This window comes from Haliotis cracherodii, unplaced genomic scaffold, assembly GCF_022045235.1.
Source record: "Haliotis cracherodii isolate W230 unplaced genomic scaffold, xgHalCrac1.p SCAF_3, whole genome shotgun sequence".
Lineage (NCBI taxonomy): Eukaryota > Metazoa > Mollusca > Gastropoda > Lepetellida > Haliotidae > Haliotis > Haliotis cracherodii.
The window spans coordinates 28,557,942-28,584,880 of record NW_027266286.1 but is presented as its reverse complement, the minus strand read 5'-3'; the positions used below and the strand labels follow the sequence as shown (position 1 = coordinate 28,584,880).

The window sequence follows — 26,939 nt, the reverse complement described above, 5'->3', positions numbered from 1 at the left end:
TTACAGCCTTGGAATTTGAGAAAGTGGAGATGAGTGTGGTTTAGCGATGAATCACGATTTCTTCTTCACCGGCGAGATGGAAGACAACGTGTTTATCGTCGTCGAAATGAGCGATTTGCCCTACATTGTGTACGTGAATTCGACAATTTCGGTGGCGGTAGTGTCATGGTGTTGGAGCCAAATCCTACACCACAAGATCTGACTTGGTTGTGGTTCAGGGACATTTGACAGCATTGACCGCCAGGGGGAGCTGTTTCAATAGGACAACGCTCCAACCGGACACAACTCGTGTCATGGTAGACTACCTTCATAATGCCAACATCAACGTCATGCCCTGGTCGTCGAGATCTCCAGATATCAGCGAAATCGAATACCTCTGGAATGAACTCGATCGACGTGTACATCGACGTCAGAACACGCCGCAGACACTCCCTCAACAGATCAACGCGTTACAATCAGAATGGGGCAGAATTCCGAAGGACAGAATTCGTACACATATCCAATCAGTGCCGAGGAGATGCAGAGCCGTGATTGCTGCCCGGGGCGGTCACATGTGAAACTGAGTTCGGCGCAACCTTGTGGCTTTATGTACATGACAATGAATAGTTTTCAATGCCTTTGTACAACGACAACATGTGAGTATCGAGCTTCAAAATTTCATATTTGTACCTATGATATTTAATTAAATATATCGACTGTAATAGGTATAATAAATTTACTAAAAGTCTATCTGTGTGTTTCTTTTTTTGAAGAGTGTATTTAAAAATCAACCTTTTCTACTTACTGTGCGAGGAACGCCTGAAGTGATGCAGGTCTTGGACGTTGTTCACTTTGGTGAAACCCATGGGCACGGGTATGGTGCTGACAAACCTAGAAACATAATCAGAGCACCGAGATTCTCAACCGAAATCATAGGTTTCTGGCTCAAGGGACGCAACTTTGCACATCGAATTGAAAGGCCCTATAGATGACTGGCCCACCCGTGTCCCTTGACTAACATCTTGTCTTTGAAATGAACATTTCTTACACAAAAAACAGTTGTTAAATTATAGCTATAAAATATAATAAAAAGAAGCCCAGAGACTTTCTTCATTTTGCAGTAATCTGGACTTGCCAAACATTATAGACTTGCATGTGCTGTATTGGATATATTTGTTTCAGTGTATGACAGACTACCGTGACCCCTGCAAATTAAGATATTGGTTCCGTCCGTAACAAAGATGAGAGGTGGATAACGCTTGTTGCAGACTGAGAACCTAATCCCCGAGACGTTGCACTCTTATAAAATAATGGCCGAGGGGTGGCATGAAATCATTGGCGGAGTTTTGTTTATGGGAACAAGTAAACATAGAGCCACAGGGGTCTGTAGCTCACCTGAACTATGACAAAACAATGGCTGTCATGTTTCAAGTCTGAATTGATGTTTCTGTGCAGGTTTTAGAAACACCAACGCTGAGATCATTCATGCAAAGTTTCAGCGCCATAGGACACTTAGTTTCAGCTTGTTTGTTGTTTAACACTGCACTCAGCAGTATTCCAGAATCCAAATATAATGGAGTCTGGAGCAGGCAATCCAGCTATTGATATTGTGAACCACGATTCATGGATTAATGGCGTATGGTTACGAATACGTTATACTGCATACCAAGCCATCTGATTCAGCACAATTGTGTCTGGGGACTTACTTACAGTACCACACAGTACCACATACTTTGGTAACTGCTGATCAACTCAGCAAATCCATTCCATACTTGACAGGATACAGAGTGAGTGAGTGAGTGAAAGTGAAAGTGAATGGGTGAGTGAAGTTTGATGCCGTTTTAGCAATATTCCAGCAATATCATGGTGGGGGACATCAGAAATGGGCTCCACACATTATACCCATGTGGGGAATCGAGCTGGGTCTTTCAGTGAACGCTTTAACCAGTAGACAACCCCACCACCCCCAGTTACATTGCCTGCAAATAATTGAGGCTGGACCAGATACTTCAGATATTGATATGATAAGAAATGATAAAAAAGCTGTCCAGTAAGTTGACCAAGTCACCAAGCTTGACCACCCAATCTTTTAAGACTCCTCTTACAACCAGCATAGGTTGCTGGTAATCTGTTTTAACCCTAATGTAATAAGGAGGCATTGTGCCTTCAAAATTTCAGAGTAAGTGAATGAGTATTGTTCTACACTTTGAAAAGTATTTCAGCTGTCAGCTTGTGTTTAGGAAAGCCTGAAGTGGTGCAGATCTTGCCATCTTTATGAAACTCACCATTTGCTCACCAGCACATGTATTGTGCTGAAGCATCATAATCTGGTCGAAACTGGGATTCAAACCCTCAATGATAGGATCCTGGCATATGTAAGGGATATAACTCTGATATACCAGCAGTGAAGTAAACAAACTCAAGTGTTGAGGTACATTGCTTTATTAACCATTTGACAGATCTGCCTTTGAAGCAGAAACAAAAGGCAAAGTTATAAAGACAATTTAGAGGTCTCGTGCTTAAAAATATTCTTGACAAAGTACTATAATGTAAGAGCGAGAGTCTGGCAAAATACCAAAGAGAAAGAATGACAGTGTTCAGAAAAGCTTCAGTATATATACATAGTTTTATGTAAGCATACTACAGATTGTGTTACCCCAACAGTCCCATATTCATTGCTTAACCATGAATTTGGCATTCTCAATTACAGCGTGACAAAATAAGTGGTGACGAATGACTCACATTTGAGACAGAGGTTTTAGTGATTATAAGTCCGAGAAATTTAATTAGAGTGTAATCCTGTTAATCTGGACAGTACTGTTTGAAGTGAAATTGTCTGGATAATTCCTGTATTAATATATCCTGGTTTAGAAGTGTTTGTGTTTCCAAGATAGTCCAGGAAGTTTTAAAGGTTTGTATCAATATTCCTGGAACTTGCAACTTTTGACAAAATGATTCTTTAAACATTTTATCATCATGTTCACAATTACATCTTATATTTATTTTATTTAGGTCATATTTTCAATTTCCACAATTTCATTTTTTCTATATCGATAGCGTGGATTGTTGTTTATATTATCAATGTCTGGATTGCTTTGTCCAGACTCAATTATTAACAATCAACCATTATGTGTATATATAACTGGACTATTGCTGAATGTGGCATTAAACAACAAACAAACAAACATCAGTAATTCATTAGACCAGTCTTAAAATATGAACTATTCACAGCTAAGCATATCAACATGATAGATTTAGAGAAACTTCAATTTGGGCTGTACATTAGAGTGAGTTGGGTTTAACGCCGCTTTTAACAGTATTAGTTATATGGTGGCGTGTCAGCTTAATGTGTGAGGAAAGCCCGAAGTGATGCAGGTCTCAGACGTTTATTACTTATGGTGCCTTAGATGACTGGGCCACCTGTGTCCCCACTGTACATTAGAGGGGAAGGCTGCACACTGCTGTATCATGGTGGCTTGAAGATTCGGTCAGCCATGACCATGATCTCTGTGTGGAACATTTTTCTTCTTTTACCAGTCACTTTATAGTTGCAAATTCCTATTATTGAAACGCCTACTTTACTTCTGATGATTGTTTATTGCAGCAAATCAAACACTCGTTAGCTGTTGTGGTTAGTTTTATATTCAGTGGTATTACCCACAGCAGTTCATAAAGAAGAGTGACCTCCCTTAGTTGTTTCTAGTCCAAACTTTGTCCCAGCACCTGACACCTTCGTTACCCTCCTGCTCTGCTGTTTGCTAGAGTTCTGCTGTTTGTTTACAGTTACAGACACTGGGTTTCAACTACACAGTCTGATACATTTCTTTAAGGTTGGCTGTTCCTTTAGGAGAGTGAGACGAGGGCGATTTGAGGCCTCTTTCTTTGAGCCCACTTGCATCTCATCTACATACCGAGTGTGGACTGGACCTATGGGAAAACATCAACTTACTGCCTGCTTCCTGGGTTCAAGAATGGAGCATGCACCTCATTCAAGACATTCGTCTGTGACTTGTGACATATTCTGGACATTTGAGTGCACTGACTTGTGTAATAGGGTCTGTCATTTATTGCTGGTGCTACCGGTACTTATTTTGACTCATTCTATTGCCTGTCATGACTGCTGTGTTAACCATGGCCTCTCAACATGGGAATAAACACGTAACACTGAAGTACCAGTATTGCAAACACAGGAGACAACTTAGCCTGCGCAGAGATGGTATTTTAATAAATGAAATAAATACATTCAGAAAAAGTTGGCAATCCTCTTCTGTGGCCATCAGTGTTGATCAGGCAGGGTGTATTTCTACTGCGTCATGTCTTCCCAAGTTTGCTGTAGTGTAGACCAGTGTGCCCTTTTGCCCAAGGCTCAGCAGAGTGTAACAGCAGGATCACTACATGATGGGAACATGCCCAGACATGTCACTATACAAGGCTTACATGATATTTACAGTATATTACATCAGAGCACTACTAAACGACCAAACAGTGACGTTTTTAGATTTGTCTCTTAAAAATCACTGTTGCCATGACGAGTAAGAAGCTGTTTTATTCCACAGATAGTGTGTAGAGGTGAAAAAAGAGTCCAAGTATGATATTCAGTGACAACTAAATATCTTTTCCGTTTCCTCTTGTGTTTTCTGCTGGAGTACCCTTGTATCTGCAACCACCTCTTGTAGTCTCTCCTGAAGTGAAAAGTGAGGGAGTTAGAGTTCCACCAGTATTTTAGTTATATCACGGCATGTCAGCTTAAGTGGGAGGAAAGTGATGCAGGTCTTAGATTTTTACCAGTTTGGTGAAACCACCAAGTTTGACAAACCAGGTAAAACCAGGATTCAAACCCACTGCTATGGGACAACATTTCAGTGATGACTATTAAATAGTCATCACTGAAATGTTGTCCCATAGCAGTGGGTAGTATTAATTGCAGGAGCTGGGCTAGAGGTGACAGAGTAAATATATGTATGAAACCAAAATATATGGTGGCAATTTAGAAATTTGGTAGTAATGGATATGAACTAGATAACACAGAAGAAATGTGTTTGCTTCCTATAGCTGTTCAGTTTTCCATTGACTGGGGTATGTTGGGTTCAATGCCCCTTTAACAGTATTTCACTGTTGTGTCACTATCAGGGTTATGTGTTCAAGGTTCAAAGTGATGCAGACTGTGGACATTATTAGTGACAAAACCACTATCATAGATATGGTGCTTACAGCTAAGAAATGAAGGTTGAAGTGGAACAAGCAAAGTCTTACTGAAATAGCTGTTTTGTGGGCCACGACTTCCCGGATGACTGTGTCCAGGAACTCCACCGACCTCTGATCCTCATCCAACAAGTCAATCTTCCTCTGTTCAGCTCTGAGGAAAAGGAACAACGCATAAATGATAGTTTCATTCAGTTATAACAGGTTTTTCGTCAGACAAGGGTAATTTTTTACATGTTTAACAAGGATGTCTGACAACAGCACTGATCCACTGTTCTGTATATTCACTACAGACATGCCCAGACACTGATCCACTGATCAGTACATTCACTACAGACATGCCCTGACACTGGCCCACTGATCTGTACATTCACTACTGACATGCCCTGACACTGGCCCACTGATCAGTACATTCACTACAGACATGCCCAGACACTGATCCACTGATCAGTACATTCACTACAGACATGCCCTGACACTGGCCCACTGATCAGTACATTCACTACTGACATGCCCTGACACTGATCCACTGTTCTGTATATTCACTACAGACATGCCCTGACACTGGCCCACTGATCAGTACATTCACTACAGACATGCCCTGACACTGATCCACTGATCTGTACATTCAATACAGACATGCCCCGACACTGATCCACTGATCTGTACATTCACTACAGACATGCCCTGACACTGATCCACTGATCTGTACATTCACTACAGACATGCCCTGACACTGGCCCACTGATCTGTACATTCACTACTGACATGCCCCGACACTGGTCCACTGATCTGTACATTCACTACAGACATGCCCAGACACTGATCCACTGATCAGTACATTCACTACAGACATGCCCTGACACTGGCCCACTGATCTGTACATTCACTACTGACATGCCCTGACACTGGCCCACTGATCAGTACATTCACTACAGACATGCCCTGACACTGGCCCACTGATCAGTACATTCACTACTGACATGCCCCGACACTGGTCCACTGATCAGTACATTCACTACAGACATGCCCTGACACTGGCCCACTGATCTGTACATTCACTACTGACATGCCCTGACACTGGCCCACTGATCTGTACATTCACTACAGACATGCCCCGACACTGTTCCACTGATCAGTACATTCACTACTGACATGCCCTGACACTGGCCCACTGATCTGTACATTCACTACTGACATGCCCCGACACTGGCCCACTGATCTGTACATTCACTACTGACATGCCCTGACACTGGCCCACTGATCTGTACATTCACTACTGACATGCCCAGACACTGTTCCACTGATCTGTACATTCACTACTGACATGCCCAGACACTGGTCCACTGATCTGTACATTCACTACTGACATGCCCAGACACTGGCCCACTGATCTGTACATTCACTACTGACATGCCCAGACACTGGCCCACTGATCTGTACATTCACTACTGACATGCCCTGACACTGGCCCACTGATCTGTACATTCACTACTGACATGCCCAGACACTGGTCCACTGATCTGTACATTCACTACTGACATGCCCAGACACTGGTCCACTGATCTGTACATTCACTACAGACATGCCCTGACACTGGCCCACTGATCTGTACATTCACTACTGATATGCCCAGACACTGGCCCACTGATCTGTACATTCACTACTGACATGCCCTGACACTGGCCCACTGATCTGTACATTCACTACTGACATGCCCTGACACTGGCCCACTGATCTGTACATTCACTACAGACATGCCCCGACACTGATCCACTGATCTGTACATTCACTACTGACATGCCCTGACACTGGCCCACTGATCTGTACATTCACTACTGACATGCCCTGACACTGGTCCACTGATCTGTACATTCACTACAGACATGCCCAGACACTGGCCCACTGATCTGTACATTCACTACTGACATGCCCTGACACTGGCCCACTGATCTGTACATTCACTACTGACATGCCCTGACACTGGCCCACTGATCAGTACATTCACTACAGACATGCCCCGACACTGATCCACTGATCTGTACATTCACTACTGACATGCCCCGACACTGGCCCACTGATCAGTACATTCACTACTGACATGCCCTGACACTGATCCACTGATCTGTACATTCACTAATGACATGCCCCGACACTGGCCCACTGATCAGTACATTCACTACTGACATGCCCCGACACTGGCCCACTGATCTGTACATTCACTACTGACATGCCCTGACACTGGCCCACTGATCTGTACATTCACTACTGACATGCCCTGACACTGGCCCACTGATCTGTACATTCACTACTGACATGCCCAGACACTGGTCCACTGATCTGTACATTCACTACTGACATGCCCAGACACTGGCCCACTGATCTGTACATTCACTACTGACATGCCCTGACACTGGCCCACTGATCTGTACATTCACTACTGACATGCCCTGACACTGGCCCACTGATCTGTACATTCACAAATGACATGCCCTGACACTGGCCCACTGATCTGTACATTCACAACTGACATGCCCAGACACTGGCCCACTGTTCTGTACATTCACTACTGACATGCCCTGCCACTGGCCCACTGATCTGTACATTCACTACTGACATGCCCTGACACTGGCCCACTGATCTGTACATTCACTACAGACATGCCCCGACACTGGTCCACTGATCTGTACATTCACTACTGACATGCCCTGACACTGGCCCACTGATCTGTACATTCACTACTGACATGCCCCGACACTGGCCCACTGATCTGTACATTCACTACAGACATGCCCCGACACTGATCCACTGATCTGTACATTCACTACTGACATGCCCTGACACTGGCCCACTGATCTGTACATTCACTACTGACATGCCCCGACACTGGCCCACTGATCTGTACATTCACTACAGACATGCCCTGACACTGTTCCACTGATCTGTACATTCACTACTGACATGCCCTGACACTGGGTCACTGATCTGTACATTCACTACTGACATGCCCAGACACTGGCCCACTGATCTGTACATTCACTACTGACATGCCCTGACACTGGCCCACTGATCAGTACATTCACTACTGACATGCCCTGACACTGGCCCACTGATCTGTACATTCACTACTGACATGCCCTGACACTGGCCCACTGATCTGTACATTCACTACTGACATGCCCCGACACTGGCCCACTGATCTATATATTCACTACTGACATGCCCTGACACTGGCCCACTGATCTGTACATTCACTACAGACATGCCCTGACACTGGCCCACTGATCTGTACATTCACTACTGACATGCCCTGACACTGGCCCACTGATCTGTACATTCACTACTGACATGCCTGACACTGGCCCACTGATCTGTACATTCACTACTGACATGCCCTGACACTGGTTCACTGATCTGTACATTCACTACTGACATGCCCTGACACTGATCCACTGATCTGTATCCCCTTTTCAAATAAACATTTTGAATACCCTGACTTGAGACTTACAGTTTGACTGCATCCTTGAACTCCTTCTGTGTCTCCTGCCGACAGAGTTGCGAGGACTTCTTGCCATTGTCCCACATCTTCTGTTTGAGCTCGATATCCTCCAAGATGTTCTGAACCTCTTGCTGAAAGCTCTGTGAAACAGGAGGGTTAGTTAGTTCTGGACTAGGGACTTGATACCACCCAAAACATACAGCAGTTGACAAAAGGGTAATACTTCTCCTTTAGAAAAAATATGTCGCTGTAACAACAAAAATGTATGTTTACATACTACAAAAATTATATCTGGCCAAAATTAGAAAAGTATTGTCTATGAGAGAGTGAATGGTGATTTTTGCACTCACTGATCCCACCATCACCCATCTCACTCCATCTCAACCCCACTCACTGATCCCACCATCATGCATCTCATTCCATCTCAACCCTACTCACTGATCCCACCATCACGCATCTCATTCCATCTCAACCCTACTCACTGATCCCACCATCACGCATCTCATTCCATCTCAACCCCACTCACTGATCCCACCATCATCCATCTCACCCCTACTCACTGATCCCACCATCACGCATCTCATTCCATCTCAACCCTACTCACTGATCCCACCATCATCCATCTCACCCCTACTCACTGATCCCACCATCACGCATCTCATTCCATCTCAACCCCACTCACTGATCCCACCATCATCCATCTCACCCCTACTCACTGATCCCACCATCACGCATCTCATTCCATCTCACCCCTACTCACTGATCCCACCATCACGCATCTCATTCCATCTCAACCCCACTCACTGATCCCACCATCATCCATCTCACCCCTACTCACTGATCCCACCATCACGCATCTCATTCCATCTCAACCCTACTCACTGATCCCACCATCATCCATCTCACCCCTACTCACTGATCCCACCATCACGCATCTCATTCCATCTCAACCCCACTCACTGATCCCACCATCATCCATCTCACCCCTACTCACTGATCCCACCATCACGCATCTCATTCCATCTCACCCCTACTCACTGATCCCACCATCACGCATCTCATTCCATCTCAACCCCACTCACTGATCCCACCATCATCCATCTCACCCCTACTCACTGATCCCACCATCACGCATCTCATTCCATCTCAACCCTACTCACTGATCCCACCATCACGCATCTCATTCCATCTCAACCCCACTCACTGATCCCACCATCATCCATCTCACCCCTACTCACTGATCCCACCATCACGCATCTCATTCCATCTCAACCCCACTCACTGATCCCACCATCATCCATCTCAACCCTACTCACTGATCCCACCATCACGCATCTCATTCCATCTCCACCCCACTCACTGATCCCACCATCATCCATCTCACCCCTACTCACTGATCCCACCATCACGCATCTCATTCCATCTCAACCCTACTCACTGATCCCACCATCATCCATCTCACCCCTACTCACTGATCCCACCATCACGCATCTCATTCCATCTCAACCCTACTCACTGATCCCACCATCATCCATCTCACCCCTACTCACTGATCCCACCATCACGCATCTCATTCCATCTCAACCCCACTCACTGATCCCACCATCATCCATCTCACTGATCCCACCATCACGCATCTCATTCCATCTCAACCGCACTCACTGATCCCACCATCATCCATCTCACTCCATCTCAACCTCACTCACTGATCCCACCATCACCCATCTCAACCTCACTCACTGATCCCACCATCACCCATCTCACCCTCACTCACTGATCCCACCATCATCCATCTCTAGCTCCATCTCAACCTCACTCACTGATCCCACCATCTCCCATCTCATTCCATCTCAACCCCACTAACTGATCCCATCACCAGCCATCTCTATCTCCATCTCAACCTCACACAGTGATCCCATCACCACCCATCTCACTCCATCTCACCCCCACTCACTGATCCCACAACACCCATCTCACTGATCCCACAACACCCATCTCACTGATCCCACCACCACCCACCTCCATCTCACTGATCCCACAACCACCCACACCCATCTCACTGATCCCACCATCACCCACCTCCATCTCACTGATATCACCACCACCCACCTCCATCTCACTGATCCCACCACCACCCACCTCCATCTCACTGATCCCACCAACACCCACTTCCATCTCACTGATATCACCACCACCCACCTCCATCTCACTGATCCCACCACCACCCACACCCATCTCACTGATCCCACCACCACCCACCTCCATCTCACTGATCCCACCACCACCCACCTCACTGATCCCACCACCACCCACCTCCATCTCACTGATCCCACCACCACCCACCTCCATCTCACTGATCCCACCACCACCCACCTCCATCTCACTGATCCCGCCACCACCCACACCCATCTCACTGATCCCACAACACCCATCTCACTGATCCCACCACCATCTCACTGATCCCACAACACCCACCTCCATCTCACTGATCCCGCCACCACCCACACCCATCTCACTGATCCCACCACCACCCACCACCATCTCACTGATCCCACCACCACCCACACCCATCTCACTGATCCCACCACCACCCACCTCCATCTCACTGATCCCACCACCACCCACCTCCATCTCACTGATCCCACCACCACCCACACCCATCTCACTGTTCCCACCACCACCCACCTCCATCTCACTGATCCCACCACCACCCACCTCCATCTCACTGATCCCACCACCACCCACACCCATCTCACTGTTCCCACCACCACCCACACCCATCTCACTGATCCCACCAACACCCACCTCCATCTCACTGATATCACCACCACCCACCTCCATCTCACTGATCCCACCACCACCCACACCCATCTCACTGATCCCACAACACCCATCTCACTGATCCCACAACACCCATCTCACTGATCCCACCACCACCCACTTCCATCTCACTGATCCCACCACCACCCACCTCCATCTCACTGATCCCACCACCACCCACACCCATCTCACTGATCCCACCACCACCCACCTCCATCTCACTGATCCCACCACCACCCACCTCCATCTCACTGATCCCACCACCACCCACCTCCATCTCACTGATCCCACAACACCCATCTCACTGATCCCACCACACCCATCTCACCCTCACTCACTGATCCCACAACACCCATCTTACCCACACTCACTGATCCCACCATCAACCACTTTTATCTCACTGATCCCACCAACACCCACCTCCATCTCACTGATCCCACCACCACCCACACCCATCTCACTGATCCCACCACCATCTCACTGATCCCACCACCATCTCACTGATCCCACCACCATCTCACTGATCCCACCACCATCTCACTGATCCCACCACCATCTCACTGATCCCACCACCATCTCACTGATCCCACCTCCATCTCACTGATCCCACCACCATCTCACTGATCCCACCACCATCTCACTGATCCCACCACCATCTCACTGATCCCACCACCACCCACCTCCATCTCACTGATCCCACCACCACCCACACCCATCTCACTGATCCCACCACCATCTCACTGATCCCACCAACACCCATCTCACTGATCCCACCACCACCCACACCCATCTCACTGATCCCACCACCACCCACCTCCATCTCACTGATCCCACCACCATCTCACTGATCCCACCACCACCCACCTCCATCTCACTGATCCCACCACCACCCACCTCCATCTCACTGATCCCACCACCACCCACCTCCATCTCACTGATCCCACAACACCCATCTCACTGATCCCACAACACCCATCTCACTGATCCCACCACCACCCACTTCCATCTCACTGATCCCACCACCATCCACCTCCATCTCACTGATCCCACCACCACCCACCTCCATCTCACTGATCCCACCACCACCCACACCCATCTCACTGATCCCACAACACCCATCTCACTGATCCCACAACACCCATCTCACCCTCACTCACTGATACCACCACCATCTCACTGATCCCACCAACACCCACCTCCATCTCACTGATCCCACCACCACCCACCTCCATCTCACTGATCCCACCACCACCCACCTCCATCTCACTGATCCCACCAACACCCATCTCACTGATCCCACCACCATCTCACTGATCCCACCACCACCCACCTCCATCTCAGTGATCCCACCACCACCCACCTCCATCTCACTGATCCCACCACCACCCACCTCCATCTCACTGATCCCACCAACACCCACCTCCATCTCAGTGATCCCACCACCACCCACCTCCATCTCACTGATCCCACCACAACCCACCTCCATCTCACTGATCCCATCACCACCCACCTCCATCTCACTGATCCCACCACCATCTCACTGATCCCACCAACACCCACCTCCATCTCACTGATCCCACCAACACCCACCTCCATCTCACTGATCCCACCAACACCCACCTCCATCTCACTGATCCCACCAACACCCACCTCCATCTCACTGATCCCACCACCACCCACCTCCATCTCACTGATCCCACAACACCCATCTCACTGATCCCACAACACCCATCTCACTGATCCCACCACCACCCACTTCCATCTCACTGATCCCACCACCATCCACCTCCATCTCACTGATCCCACCACCACCCACCTCCATCTCACTGATCCCACCACCACCCACACCCATCTCACTGATCCCACAACACCCATCTCACTGATCCCACAACACCCATCTCACCCTCACTCACTGATACCACCACCATCTCACTGATCCCACCAACACCCACCTCCATCTCACTGATCCCACCACCACCCACCTCCATCTCACTGATCCCACCACCACCCACCTCCATCTCACTGATCCCACCAACACCCATCTCACTGATCCCACCACCATCTCACTGATCCCACCACCACCCACCTCCATCTCAGTGATCCCACCACCACCCACCTCCATCTCACTGATCCCACCACCACCCACCTCCATCTCACTGATCCCACCAACACCCACCTCCATCTCAGTGATCCCACCACCACCCACCTCCATCTCACTGATCCCACCACAACCCACCTCCATCTCACTGATCCCATCACCACCCACCTCCATCTCACTGATCCCACCACCATCTCACTGATCCCACCAACACCCACCTCCATCTCACTGATCCCACCAACACCCACCTCCATCTCACTGATCCCACCAACACCCACCTCCATCTCACTGATCCCACCAACACCCACCTCCATCTCACTGATCCCACCACCACCCACCTCCATCTCACTGATCCCACCACCATCTCACTGATCCCACCACCACCCACCTCCATCTCACTGATCCCACCACCATCTCACTGATCCCACCTCCATCTCACTGATCCCACCAACACCCACCTCCATCTCACTGATCCCACCAACACCCACCTCCATCTCACTGATCCCACCACCACCCACCTCCATCTCACTGTTCCCGCCACCACCCACACCCATCTCACTGATCCCACCAACACCCACCTCCATCTCACTGATATCACCACCACCCACCTCCATCTCACTGATCCCACCACCACTCACCTCCATCTCACTGATCCCACCACCACCCACCTCCATCTCACTGATCCCACCACCACCCACCTCCATCTCACTGATCCCACCACCACTCACCTCCATCTCACTGATCCCACCACCACTCACCTCCATCTCACTGATCCCACCACCACCCACCTCCATCTCACTGATCCCACCACCACCCACCTCCATCTCACTGATCCCACCAACACCCACCTCCATCTCAGTGATCCCACCACCACCCACCTCCATCTCACTGATCCCACCACAACCCACCTCCATCTCACTGATCCCATCACCACCCACCTCCATCTCACTGATCCCACCACCATCTCACTGATCCCACCAACACCCACCTCCATCTCACTGATCCCACCAACACCCACCTCCATCTCACTGATCCCACCAACACCCACCTCCATCTCACTGATCCCACCAACACCCACCTCCATCTCACTGATCCCACCACCACCCACCTCCATCTCACTGATCCCACCACCATCTCACTGATCCCACCACCACCCACCTCCATCTCACTGATCCCACCACCATCTCACTGATCCCACCTCCATCTCACTGATCCCACCAACACCCACCTCCATCTCACTGATCCCACCAACACCCACCTCCATCTCACTGATCCCACCACCACCCACCTCCATCTCACTGTTCCCGCCACCACCCACACCCATCTCACTGATCCCACCAACACCCACCTCCATCTCACTGATATCACCACCACCCACCTCCATCTCACTGATCCCACCACCACTCACCTCCATCTCACTGATCCCACCACCACCCACCTCCATCTCACTGATCCCACCACCACTCACCTCCATCTCACTGATCCCACCAACACCCACCTCCATCTCACTGATCCCACAACACCCATCTCACCCTCACTCACTGATCCCACCAACACCCACCTCCATCTCACTGATCCCACCAACACCCACCTCCATCTCACTGATCCCACAACACCCATCTCACTGATCCCACAACACCCATCTCACCCTCACTCACTGATCCCACAACACCCATCTTACCCACACTCACTGATCCCACCATCACCCACTTTTATCTCACTGATCCCACCAACACCCACTTCCATTTCACTGATCACACCACCATCACCCATCTCAATCTCAACCCTACTCACTGATCCCACACCCATACACTCCCCCACTCAACCCCACTCTGATCCTACCTCCACCCACCTCTTTTTCAGTCTTGTACTCCTCATCGGCTATGTTCAAATTCTTTTCCATCACCCTGACAGCATCCTGCTGCTCTGTTACGAGCTCAGATAGCTGCTCCAAGGAATCCTGCTGGATCAATAACTGTCGCGACTTCTCATTTAAGCTGACATTGCACTGTTTCTTCAGCTGCATCAGTGCAGGTTTGATCGTGCTGTCAAAGTCAACAGTCATTGTGTTCTGGTATGAAGTCTTCAGTTCATAGTCAATGCCACATGCATTCTCTGCTGACACTGGGACAAGCTTCAAACCGTGAGCCATTTTATTGTATTCACTGCTCTTCGTTTCCATCTGAAAACAGATACTACATATTTTCAACACAATAAAGATGTATCATATCAATCAAGTGATCAAAACCTGTCCAACGTTGTCCATAGACAACTCCACATGAAAAACTGTCTTGCATGACAAAGCCATGACAAACTCATGAAAACTGAAGGGCATACTAATTTTAAACGTAATATGTAAGTGAGTGAGTTTATAGCTGCTGTGAACAATATTTCTGTTATATCATGGTGTGTCCGCTTGATGTGGGAGTAAACCTCATGTGATGTAAGTCTGACGTTTAACACTTTGGTGAAACCCAGGAGGATGGGTATGGTGCTGACAAACATTATCAGGGCTAAACTTCACTTTAAACATGTTCAACATGCTTTTTAGAATGAACACTTTATTTATTAAAGTCCTTTCATCATCATGTCACATCATATTACTCTGATGATGTTGAACACAAGCCAAACAAAAAGTCCATCTCACCCGTTCTCTGGACTTAGCCATGTTCATCTCTTCCTTCCAGTTGTCAAGGTCGTCCTGCTCAATCTCCTTGTCCAGGGCGTCAATCTGCCGCTGTAGTTCCTGCCTGTTCAGCTTCAGGCGCTCCACATCTGCGGGGGTCAGGTTCTGTGTCTCGTAGATTGCCTGCATGTGCTTGTTCTTTTGTTCCACTGACCTGTATTCAGCCTCTGCAGCAGGAGGGAGAAGGTCAAACATGAACATCTTACTTATCACAAGCTTCATATTCTTAGTAAGATATTAAGACCTCCATTATCATCATCTTACCCAACCCCACGTCACTGACCTAGACATCCATTGTCATCCTCTCACCCAACCCCACATCACTGACCTAGACATCCATTGTCATCCTCTCACCCAACCCCACATCACTGACCTGTACCTCCTCCCTCACCCAACTTCACGTCACTGACCTAGACATCCATTGTCATCCTCTCACCCAACCCCACATCACTGACCTAGACATCCATTGTCATCCTCTCACCCAACCCCACATCACTGACCTAGACATCCATTGTCATCCTCTCACCCAACCCCACGTCTGACCTAGACATCCATTGTCATCCTCTCACCCAACCCCACATCACTGACCTAGACATCCATTGTCATCCTCTCACCCAACCCCACGTCACTGACCTGTACCTCCTCCCTCACCCAACTTCACGTCACTGACCTAGACATCCATTGTCATCCTCTCACCCAACCCCAAGTCACTGACCTAGACATCCATTGTCATCCTCTCACCCAACCCCAAGTCACTGACCTGTACCTCCTCCCTCACCCAACCCCATGTCACTGACCTAGGCATCCATTGTCATCCTCTCACCCAACCCCACATCACTGACCTAGACATCCATTGTCATCCTCTCACCCAACCCCACGTCACTGACCTGTACCTCCTCCCTCACCCAACTTCACGTCACTGACCTAGACATCCATTGTCATCCTCTCACCCAACCCCAAGTCACTGACCAAGACATCCATTGTCATCCTCTCACCCAACCCCACGTCACTGACCTGTACCTCCTCCCTCACCCAACCCCACATCACTGACCTAGGCATCCATTGTCATCCTCTCACCCAACCCCAAGTCACTGACCTAGACATCCATTGTCATCCTCTCACCCAACCCCACGTCACTGACCTAGACATCCATTGTCATCCTCTCACCCAACACGTCACTGACCTGTACCTCCTCCCTCACCCAACCCCATGTCACTGACCTAGGCATCCATTGTCATCCTCTCACCCAACCCCACGTCACTGACCTGTACCTCCTCCCTCACCCAACTTCACGTCACTGACCTAGACATCCATTGTCATCCTCTCACCCAACCCCAAGTCACTGACCTAGACATCCATTGTCATCCTCTCACCCAACCCCAAGTCACTGACCTGTACCTCCTCCCTCACCCAACTTCATGTCACTGACCAAGACATCCATTGTCATCCTCTCACCCAACCCCAAGTCACTGACCTAGACATCCATTGTCATCCTCTCACCCAACCCCACGTCACTGACCTGTACCTACTCCCTCACCCAACTTCACGTCACTGACGTAGACATCCATTGTCATCCTCTCACCCAACCCCACATCACTGACCTAGACATCCATTGTCATTCTCTTACCCAACCCCAAGTCACTGACCTGTACCTCCTCCCTCACCCAACCCCACATCACTGACCTCGGCATCCATTGTCATCCTCTCACCCAACCCCAAGTCACTGACCTGTACCTCCTCCCTCACCCAACCCCATGTCACTGACCTAGACCTCCATTGTCCTCCTCCCTCACCCAATCACAGGTCACTGACCTAGACTGCCATTGTCCTCCTCCCTCACCCAATCACAGGTCACTGACCTAGACCTCCTCCCTCACCCAATCACAGGTCACTGACCTAGACCTCCATTGTCCTCCTCCAGCTCCCTCTGCTGGACTTCCAGCTTGTGCCGGTAGGATGACATCTCCTCCAGGTACTGGTCAAACCTTGTCATGTCACTCCGCACAACCTCACGCTGCTCTTGTAGACCAACCAGTCGATCCTGATAAACATGGAGTCAGGAAGTAAGTCAATATTGCACTACCCGCTTATGCCTGTAAAGGACAAGTCCTGACCCAGTGGTTGATAGTATGAGCAACAATATACACCACTGTGCCAGGATGACACCAAATCGGCAATTACACATTCTCAAGTTTTATCTCATAATCAAGATATAAAATGTGTCTAGCTAAAATCTGTTGTGTATCAGATGATGGTTAGGTCCCAAACTGTCATAGTAAGCTCATGATGGTACGTTTGCTTCAACCAAGTTTACTGAATCCCTAAAATTGGGGAATAAGAAAATGATAAGAAAACCCAACAATTTCCCCTAAAACAGTACCTCAGTTCCCCCATAATATGCCATGTGTCTTACCCCATCCTGTTCAAGTAGTTCCAGCTCCTGCTTGAGACGTGCATTTTCTGCGATGAGGGCATCAATACCACCTCCTGTGCCCTGGTACTTGTCCTCTGGAATGGACAAGACATGAGCATTTAAAATCATTATTACATTGTTTTTTCCAAAACCTGTATTTACATAAGAATGTACCAACTATTCATTTAAGACGAGACAGCAGGACAATCCCCCCTTGTTTAAGCTCTACTGGCCTTGGATCCAGCTGAGCCCATAAGAGGCAAGTTACTTACTTAGCATCCTCGACAATTCCTCATCATAGGCATCATATTCATCCTCCTCAGACAAGAAGGCAGCATAGGTGTTTTCACAGTACTCAAACAGAAGCTGGAGGAGAGAAAGATACTCACAATTGTACCACAGTTAGAGATGACTTATCCACAAAGGACTGTATATTGTTGGATATGAAGGAAAAGTAAAAGAGAAAGAATTGTTCCTAAAGTATTGTTTTCCAGGAATGTGGAATTAGTCAGCAAAATCGTGAAGAACATCACATTGTGTTGTTTATAAGCTTAAGAACATGATGAATGTAAGTTTTAAGTTTTCTGATGTCCGGCCTTTGCCCTATGGCAAGGCTGCATAAACTTCACAATCAAAATCACAAATATGGAACTTTTCTATAAGTTATAACACAAATTAAATTTAAGGTAGTGAGTAGAAATATTCCAGCCATATCCCAGCTGGGGACATTGGAAATGGGCTTCACACATGGGAAATCGAACCCGGGCCTTTGACATGATGAGTCAACGCTTCAACCACAAGGCTACCACACTGCCCCTATTGAATGTTAATGTGAACAAGCGTATAGTTGACAAAGTCATCTATATCCCCCGCCCATTTTAACACGTTATGGTCCCAAACCAGGTAAATGACCAACATTTCTCTTAGCCCATGTCAAAATAGCTGCAATGGAAATTCTAAAATAAACATTTCTAAAACTCCTGAATATCAAATGGCACTAGTTCAGTATGCGCTTTATATACAGACATGCAATGTTTGGCAAGGAAATATTTAACAGTTTATTTGTTATACTCCTTAAAGGGCAAGTTCACACGGAAATGAACCTTTTTTTCTTGTACTTTTTCCACATTAAAAGTGTTAACATAGAAGTGTCATAGACAAAAATATAAAAACATCATATTTAATTAACATCTTTTTTGCACTAAAACGATTTATATTTTTCACATTTACCAAGTGTTCTATTTCCATAACAAAAACACCATGGCTTATGTCCCTTGCAATATGACGTCATTGGTGCCAATTGATAAACATTATGACGTCATCATGCTTTGTTAGAGCCGCTTCACGTGGTGTAGGTACAGTTTTGTGATTCTAGCATCTCAGATGCAAGCCAGAATTGTGTTATGCTGAGTCACCACTGCGCCGCAGTGTGTCGTAAACCATGTTGTTTTACCGCAAACTGGTCCTTGATATCTTTTGCGTTGAGAATAGACAGGCACCCAGTTGAATTGGCACCAATTACGTCATAATCTAAGGGGGATAACTCAGGCCTATTTCGCTCGTAAAACGAAGGCCTCATAACGGCATATCACTTTCACACTATTGTGAGCTTCCTACTTTCACTGTGAAAAAAAATGAGTGTATATTTTCAAACACAGATACTAACTAATTCTAAAATTGCGTTTTGTTTAGAAAAAGAAAGAAAGTGATTTTTGCGTGTACACTTCCCCTTTAAGTAAACCAATCCTATATTAAAACTTAAATCCAACTTGTTGTCATGGAAACATAAACAATAAAAATTTCTAAAATTCCTAAATAGCAAAAGGCAGCAGTTCAGTATGTGCCTAGTAGACATGCAAAGTTACGTAAGAAATTATTTAACGGTTTTTGAGTTACGCTCCGGAAATGAACAGCACCCTTATAGAACCTAAGTTCAACTTGTTGCCATGGAAAAGTAAAAAATAAAAATTCCTAAAATTCCTAAATAGCAAAAGGCACCAGTTGAGCATGAGTCTGATGACACGCAAATTTTCGTAGAGAAATATTTAACGGTTTCTGGGTCATGCTCCGGAAACGATTTCGTGACGCACGCACGCACGCACGCACGCACGCACGCACGCACTCACACACACACACACACACACACACACACACACACACACACACACACACACACACACACACACACACACACACACACACACACACACACACACACACACACACACACACACACACACACACACACACACACACACACACACACACACACACACACACAGAGACGGAACCCATTTCTATATCCCACGCAAACTTCGTTGGGGCGGGGGATAAAAATGTTACCTTATTCTCTGGACTGGAGTCAAAATCATCCTCCTCAAGTGGGAAGAGAATAGCTTCAATGCCTGCTTTATCGCTCATGAAGTGGCCCATCTGGAAGTAAACACAAGCAGACAATGAAGGACAGCCCTGAGCTTCCACGGCCATAAACTCATTTCCACGACATGTGAAAAAAGAAATAAGAGGATGTCAGCATGACGTAGGAATGCATCCCCTTCGCCTGACATATTTGCTCTAAATCCTTTTAGAGTTATCCCCCTTACAATGCCCATACATGTATGGGAACACAAGTTGCCACCCCTTGTACTACAATGCAAACGATTGAGGTGCATATTTTTTGGGTTCCACAGACCCAACCATATTTATGAGGTGAGGGTGAGGTGATACGGCCGGGTATTGAACCTCCTAGCGGACGCTCTACCACTAAACCACTGAGGCATCTGCATATTCATGATATCATGTTTATTAGTGAGCATGGTTAGTAAAGATTCCTAAAAGGAGTATGGTGGTGATGACAGTGGTAAGGAATGAGCATGACCTTGATGAGTTCCACCAGCCAGATGAGGGCTGCCAGGAGGTAGGGCCAGGTGTGGGGGCTGCCGATGGCAAACATGGAGCTCTTGGAGATGGAGAACGGGTAACCCAGCACTTTGAAAATCTTGGGAATCTCCTCCTCTGGCTTAGGACCAATCTTGTATTTGGGTTCAAGGTGACCATTTAAGAACTGGAATGCAAGACATGAGACCAAGACTCAGAAAAGGATTTATTTCAAATAACCTTACCATCGTCCTGATAATATTGCAGTCTGTGCCAAAACCTTTTGACATGTTTGAGGCTCCAAGCTCGAGTGAGTGAGTGAGTGAGTGAGAGAGAGAGAGAGTTTGGTTTAACGCTGCTTTTAACAGTATTCCAGTTATATCGCGGCGTGTCAAGTATGGTGCTGACAAACCTAGAAACATAATCGGGCGAACCGGGAATCGAACCCACAATCATAGGTTTGTGGTGAGCCTAAGGGATGCAACTCTGCACAATCTTTACAATACTATGGACTATATAAAGCTGATGTTACTAGACTTTTGCTGGACTCATGCTCTGGACTAGTGGCTCAAGACGCAGACTGATAATTATACATTATGTCAAGAATGTGAGTAATGCACAATAACAGGTGCAAACAGTTTCCCTTGAATATAACACATGACAAGCAGATATAAACTACTGGAAAAATGCTCTTACCTCAAATATTCTAAAGAATTCTTTACTTGGTGGTGAAACAAGGATCTTTTGTGAGATGGGATGTGAATAGCCCTTATCTGTCAGCCACTGAAATCAATATTTATTATCATTATAATCACAATCACAATCACAGAGGTCAATATTACCCCCTGATCAATGTTTACATGATTGCTGGCATTAGTCTCACTGATTAGTGTACCGGTATGTCAACTGTTTACTAACGTGTTATTATGGGTGACTATTGGCATGATTGCTTGTATTAGTCTCACTGATTAGTGTACCGGTATGTCAACTGTTTAATAACATGTTATTATGGGTGACTATTGGCATGATTGCTGGCATTAGTCTCACTGATTAGTGTACCGGTATGTCAACTGTTTTATTACATGTTACTATGGGTGACTATTGGCATGAGTGGGGGTATTTCAACCACTGAAATTTGCAATAGTATTGTTGCTAAAACCACTATTGCAATAGCTAAAAATGCTATTGCAATTATTGTAACTGCAATAGTATTGCACAGCATTCTCAGTATCTATATACCTTCTAACGATGTAATCATTTGATTTGAGATGATGTAATGCCTAACATGCTCACTATTTCGTAGATTCAAAATATAGCTCAGGAACTCAGGATTTTAGGTATCTTATCCATGCTAATGATAGTCTGTTATCATGCTTATGAACATCATAAATATATTTTCTCATATAAAGCACATGGAAAAGTATTAACCAGGTGGATATACACTTATGCTTTATTGTTTTACCATGTTTAGAACAATCAAAACCATGAACATGATCAATAGTAAAGCTTAGTATCAATGCAAACTAAAAATATTTAAACTTGTAACATTATGTAGTATGTAGTCAATAACGGCCCTTTGACAATTGCAGTGCATTATTAGTTTGCTTAATTGTCACACCACTACCTGTGTGGTCCTAATGATAACCAGTATAGACAGGACAAATACCTCCAGGAGCTGTCTTATCAGCTTGTGCTGGAAACTCTTGTCAGATATCGGTCTTGGATCTTTTGGTACATCAGTGCGGCCACGGATTCCTATGCCACTGGAATGTCTGAAAAAATATGGATTATTGGATGAACTGATATGATCATGAATAATATATGAACACATCTGATCAATCTGCTGCAAAACAAAGATCTGAGGACATCTCATTACGGGTCATGTACGAACGACCTTTCGCGAACTTTGACCAACCACTGAAATGACTAACATGAAGTCGACATCAGCTAATTAGAAAGCAGCTTTCTTGATCTTTACGGCACTTGTTTCAACCTGGCGACTTCCATCTCAGACTATGCTTGAAAAGTATGTTGACACAGTTCTCAATTAAAATTTGATAAACTGAGCAAACAAACATTCCGGAATGTCTAATATATGGTTGAGATTTACAGCAGTGCTTCCCACCTCCTAGTCCTACGTTCAAATGTTTATCTTACGGAAGTGAGATAGATGATAATTTTGATGGAACCAGTCGTACCGGCCGTAACTGTCATTCAGAATACCCTGTGTTAACGTTTTCGAGGTTGCATGATTAGAAAACAAATTCCAACTGTCACTTTCATGATCTGGTAAGCAACGCTTTGATTGGTCTGATGAAAGGTCGTTCTGATGTGACCCGTAATGGGATGTCAGATCTTTGTTTAGTGATAGCGAGAACTAAGATCTGATTTTAAAGAGAATGACATCTGATAACATTCAGAATCATCTATAAAGATTTTTCTCATTTCGTAAATCATGCACATCCCATGAGCCAAAAGAGCCCTTACCATACCTGTGGAATTGAGACAATGACCAGAGACAATGACCAGAGACAACTGGCAGTTGACAGACACAACAGAACATAACAGTTATCATGGTTATAGCATCAACCACTGGGCCACCAGTGAACAAGGTGAATATTTCAACAGACAGTGCTTACCTTCTCTTTTGACCTGCAGTGGTGGGATATGCACTGTATCGTGACACTGGCTTCTGAGCCCGTCCTATTGATGGTCTTCCCCCCAGTGATGGTCTGCTTCCTATTGACAGCCTGTTTCCCGACGACAGTCCACACCCTACTGACTGTCTGCTGCTTGACGGCTTTACGTTATCATCAGTCCTCACTCTTAATGGCCCTGCTAGAGATGGCCGGCCTCCCAAACTGGACTTCCGCATCATGTTTACATCCAAACTGTAGTAACCTGAAACCACCAAAGAGTTTTCAAATGACAATGTTTCTGGGTTTTTTTAAAATGAAATAATCATCAGCATAATCAAAGCAAAACAAAATAATTGCATTTTTTGGCAAATATCTTTTTTTTATTGATACATTTAGTAAATTTCCGAGAGTGAAAAGTTCATAATTTTAGTAGAAAGTATTTCAATGTCCAAGTGAAAGTGATGAAATCACATGCTCCGTAATCAGCTTCCAAAACAAACATATTTGGGGGCGTGATTCTCACCCGTTACACACATACTGTTTCTACTAATCCTACAAAAATATCAACATTGCATACATTGTTGAATGTGTGAAACGACCCTTGATCTTGACATTGTGAACAATTAAGATAACAATTATCAATCGGTAACTAGCATTTTATCAAGATGTTTTTAAAAAGATATTTATAACTGACATCCTGTGTGGGTAACATAACTGCAGCTGCCTTCGGTCAAAATTCAACACAATAAATGACTGTCAGGGATTAATACCCAGATTAAGTATGCCCTAAAGTATTAAAATCTGCAAAGTTGCTATGTTCAGTGATGTTGAGTTTACTTGTCCTTTCAACAAAGTTAAATATGCCTGTAAACATAATGTTTCATTTTGAAGATATACAACTCTGTTGTACAGTTTGTAAACAAGACCTGAACAATGTAGAAAATTAAAAATTAAAATCGATGCAAAATCAAGAATAATTTTGACCTTTAAACCAAAATAGTTGAAAAAATATCAAATAGTGATCATGTACTCAACAGGCTTAACTGAGCCCAATATTAGACAGCCATCTTGAGTTTGGTTTTGTGGTAAGACAGTCCAATCATCAGTACATTGGTGTAGGACAAGGAAACCATATCACACACACTAATGCAACAGAAGCTGCAACTTTAGTCACTAGTCCTAAGCTTAGGTCCAGTAAACCGTATTTCTGTCCAGTATAGCACAGCTTATAATCCTGATAATAATCATTGTCACCCATGGGGTACTATGTAACCACTAAACAGGTAACGTAACAAACTGTTATGAAACATTCATCATAACACTTGCATGTGATTTGATGTTGTTTACAAACAATCAAAGATGGACACCTTATAAATGTAGCCTTTTGATATTGCAGATTTCTTCAATACATAGCACAGTATGACAAATGTACAACATGCAGCGGTAGAAACTTAAAGTTTTAGTCCACTAGTCCTTATAATGATAACATATAGCAAAACCCTTAAAAATGGCAAATTTCTACTAGTCCTTATGATACCTATCATGGCTATTGGCCAGTTTGGCAAGGACTACTGGACTAGTGTCAATTTCTAACGCTGAGATGGTTACTTAATTGTTGATCCATCGTTCTACACTCTCTTATTCTCAGACTTAACTCACACTATGGGTTGTGTATACATAATGAATGTATCTGCAATTTACCCGGCAAAACAATTGATCAGCGATGACGTTCAACATGTTCAATATGGTTCAGGAAAAACCAATTCATTGAAACTAGATTCTATTTCGGTGCATCTCATGAAGTGAGCATTATAATTCTTTCACAGCGGTTGTATAATTGTCATGTCTTATGATGTTACAGACACTAAAATCTTGTATTCTACTGATTGTCCCTGGGATGTCCTTAGCCTGTCAACGTAATGAAAATAGGACTTTTTGTTTGTAAACATCAAGACATATGCGATTGCATATTCGTGTATAACTTATACTATAATCATTTTATTTAACAATATACTTGATATGGGGCACCAGATAAGTAAATCACAATTTTAATAAATACAACACGCAGAGTATTAAAATATTGAAAAGAAATAACCTTACAGAAAATCCACGAAAATTGAACCAGCCGCCTTTTCAAATACGCGCATGCGTAAAGAAACCGAAAGCGCTTCCGGTTTGTGTAAAAAATTCAAACTAACAAACGGAACGAAATATATTACAAGTCGACGGTAATCAATGACATATCTTTTCCTCGGTTGCGCAAAACATATCTCAATCGCAATAAAGCTTAACAAAATGATTTGAAGTATAGATATATAAAGAAAAGAATATTGTATCTTTGAATATTTAGAAGAATTAAGAAAATCTTACGCTAGATGACAAGCGCTTGATGGTCCTGAAAAAGGCTTTTCGGAAGTTATTTTTTGTAATCTGAACAAATTAATATATACTTTAAATAAAACCGTGATAAGAATTCAACTTATTGGGTTGCACGCGTGATTTCCCAGGCTAAAAAAGCTGAGGGATGTTTCATTCTAAGCACCATTTCCCGACATCGTTTATAACGAACAAGCTTATAACGAACTGACGGATATGACGAACTTATTTCTTTGTCCTGGCCACTGCTGTATTTATGCTGAACATATTCTTATGACGAACTACGGCTATAACGAACTAACATTAGTGGCCCTTTGAGTTCGCTATAACCGTAGTTTACTGTACCTGTT

At 45.5% G+C, this 26,939-nt stretch overlaps 1 protein-coding gene across 1 annotated transcript; it reads right to left on the bottom strand.

Moving 5' to 3' along the window:
- Nucleotides 1–4,167: 4,167 nt before the first annotated feature.
- On the bottom strand, nt 4,168–26,375 carry LOC139474302 (kinetochore protein NDC80 homolog). The gene is made up of 14 exons (XM_071257257.1): nt 26,314–26,375; nt 24,214–24,475; nt 23,241–23,346; nt 22,271–22,357; nt 21,576–21,761; nt 21,041–21,130; nt 18,970–19,063; nt 18,698–18,792; nt 18,181–18,325; nt 16,246–16,451; nt 15,451–15,780; nt 8,690–8,820; nt 5,233–5,335; nt 4,168–4,661 (listed from the first exon to the last, which is right to left on the bottom strand). Exons 2-14 carry the CDS (start codon nt 24,450–24,452, stop codon nt 4,575–4,577), a joined length of 1,899 nt encoding a protein of 632 aa, XP_071113358.1. The 5' UTR covers nt 24,453–24,475; nt 26,314–26,375; the 3' UTR covers nt 4,168–4,574.
- Nucleotides 26,376–26,939: the final 564 nt, after the last annotated feature.

What these genes read in the sequence shown, in the direction of transcription:
- LOC139474302 (XM_071257257.1), bottom strand. Translation starts at nt 24,452, where the DNA reads ATGATGCGGAAGTCCAGTTTGGGAGGCCGGCCATCTCTAGCAGGGCCA. An exon ending in GGAGGACAATGGAGGTCTAG is followed by an intron (nt 16,452 to 18,180) that starts GTCAGTGACCTG and finishes CTCCTGCTGCAG; the next exon opens with AGGCTGAATACAGGTCAGTG. An exon ending in CCCACAAAACAGCTATTTCA is followed by an intron (nt 4,662 to 5,232) that starts GTAAGACTTTGC and finishes TTTTCACTTCAG; the next exon opens with GAGAGACTACAAGAGGTGGT.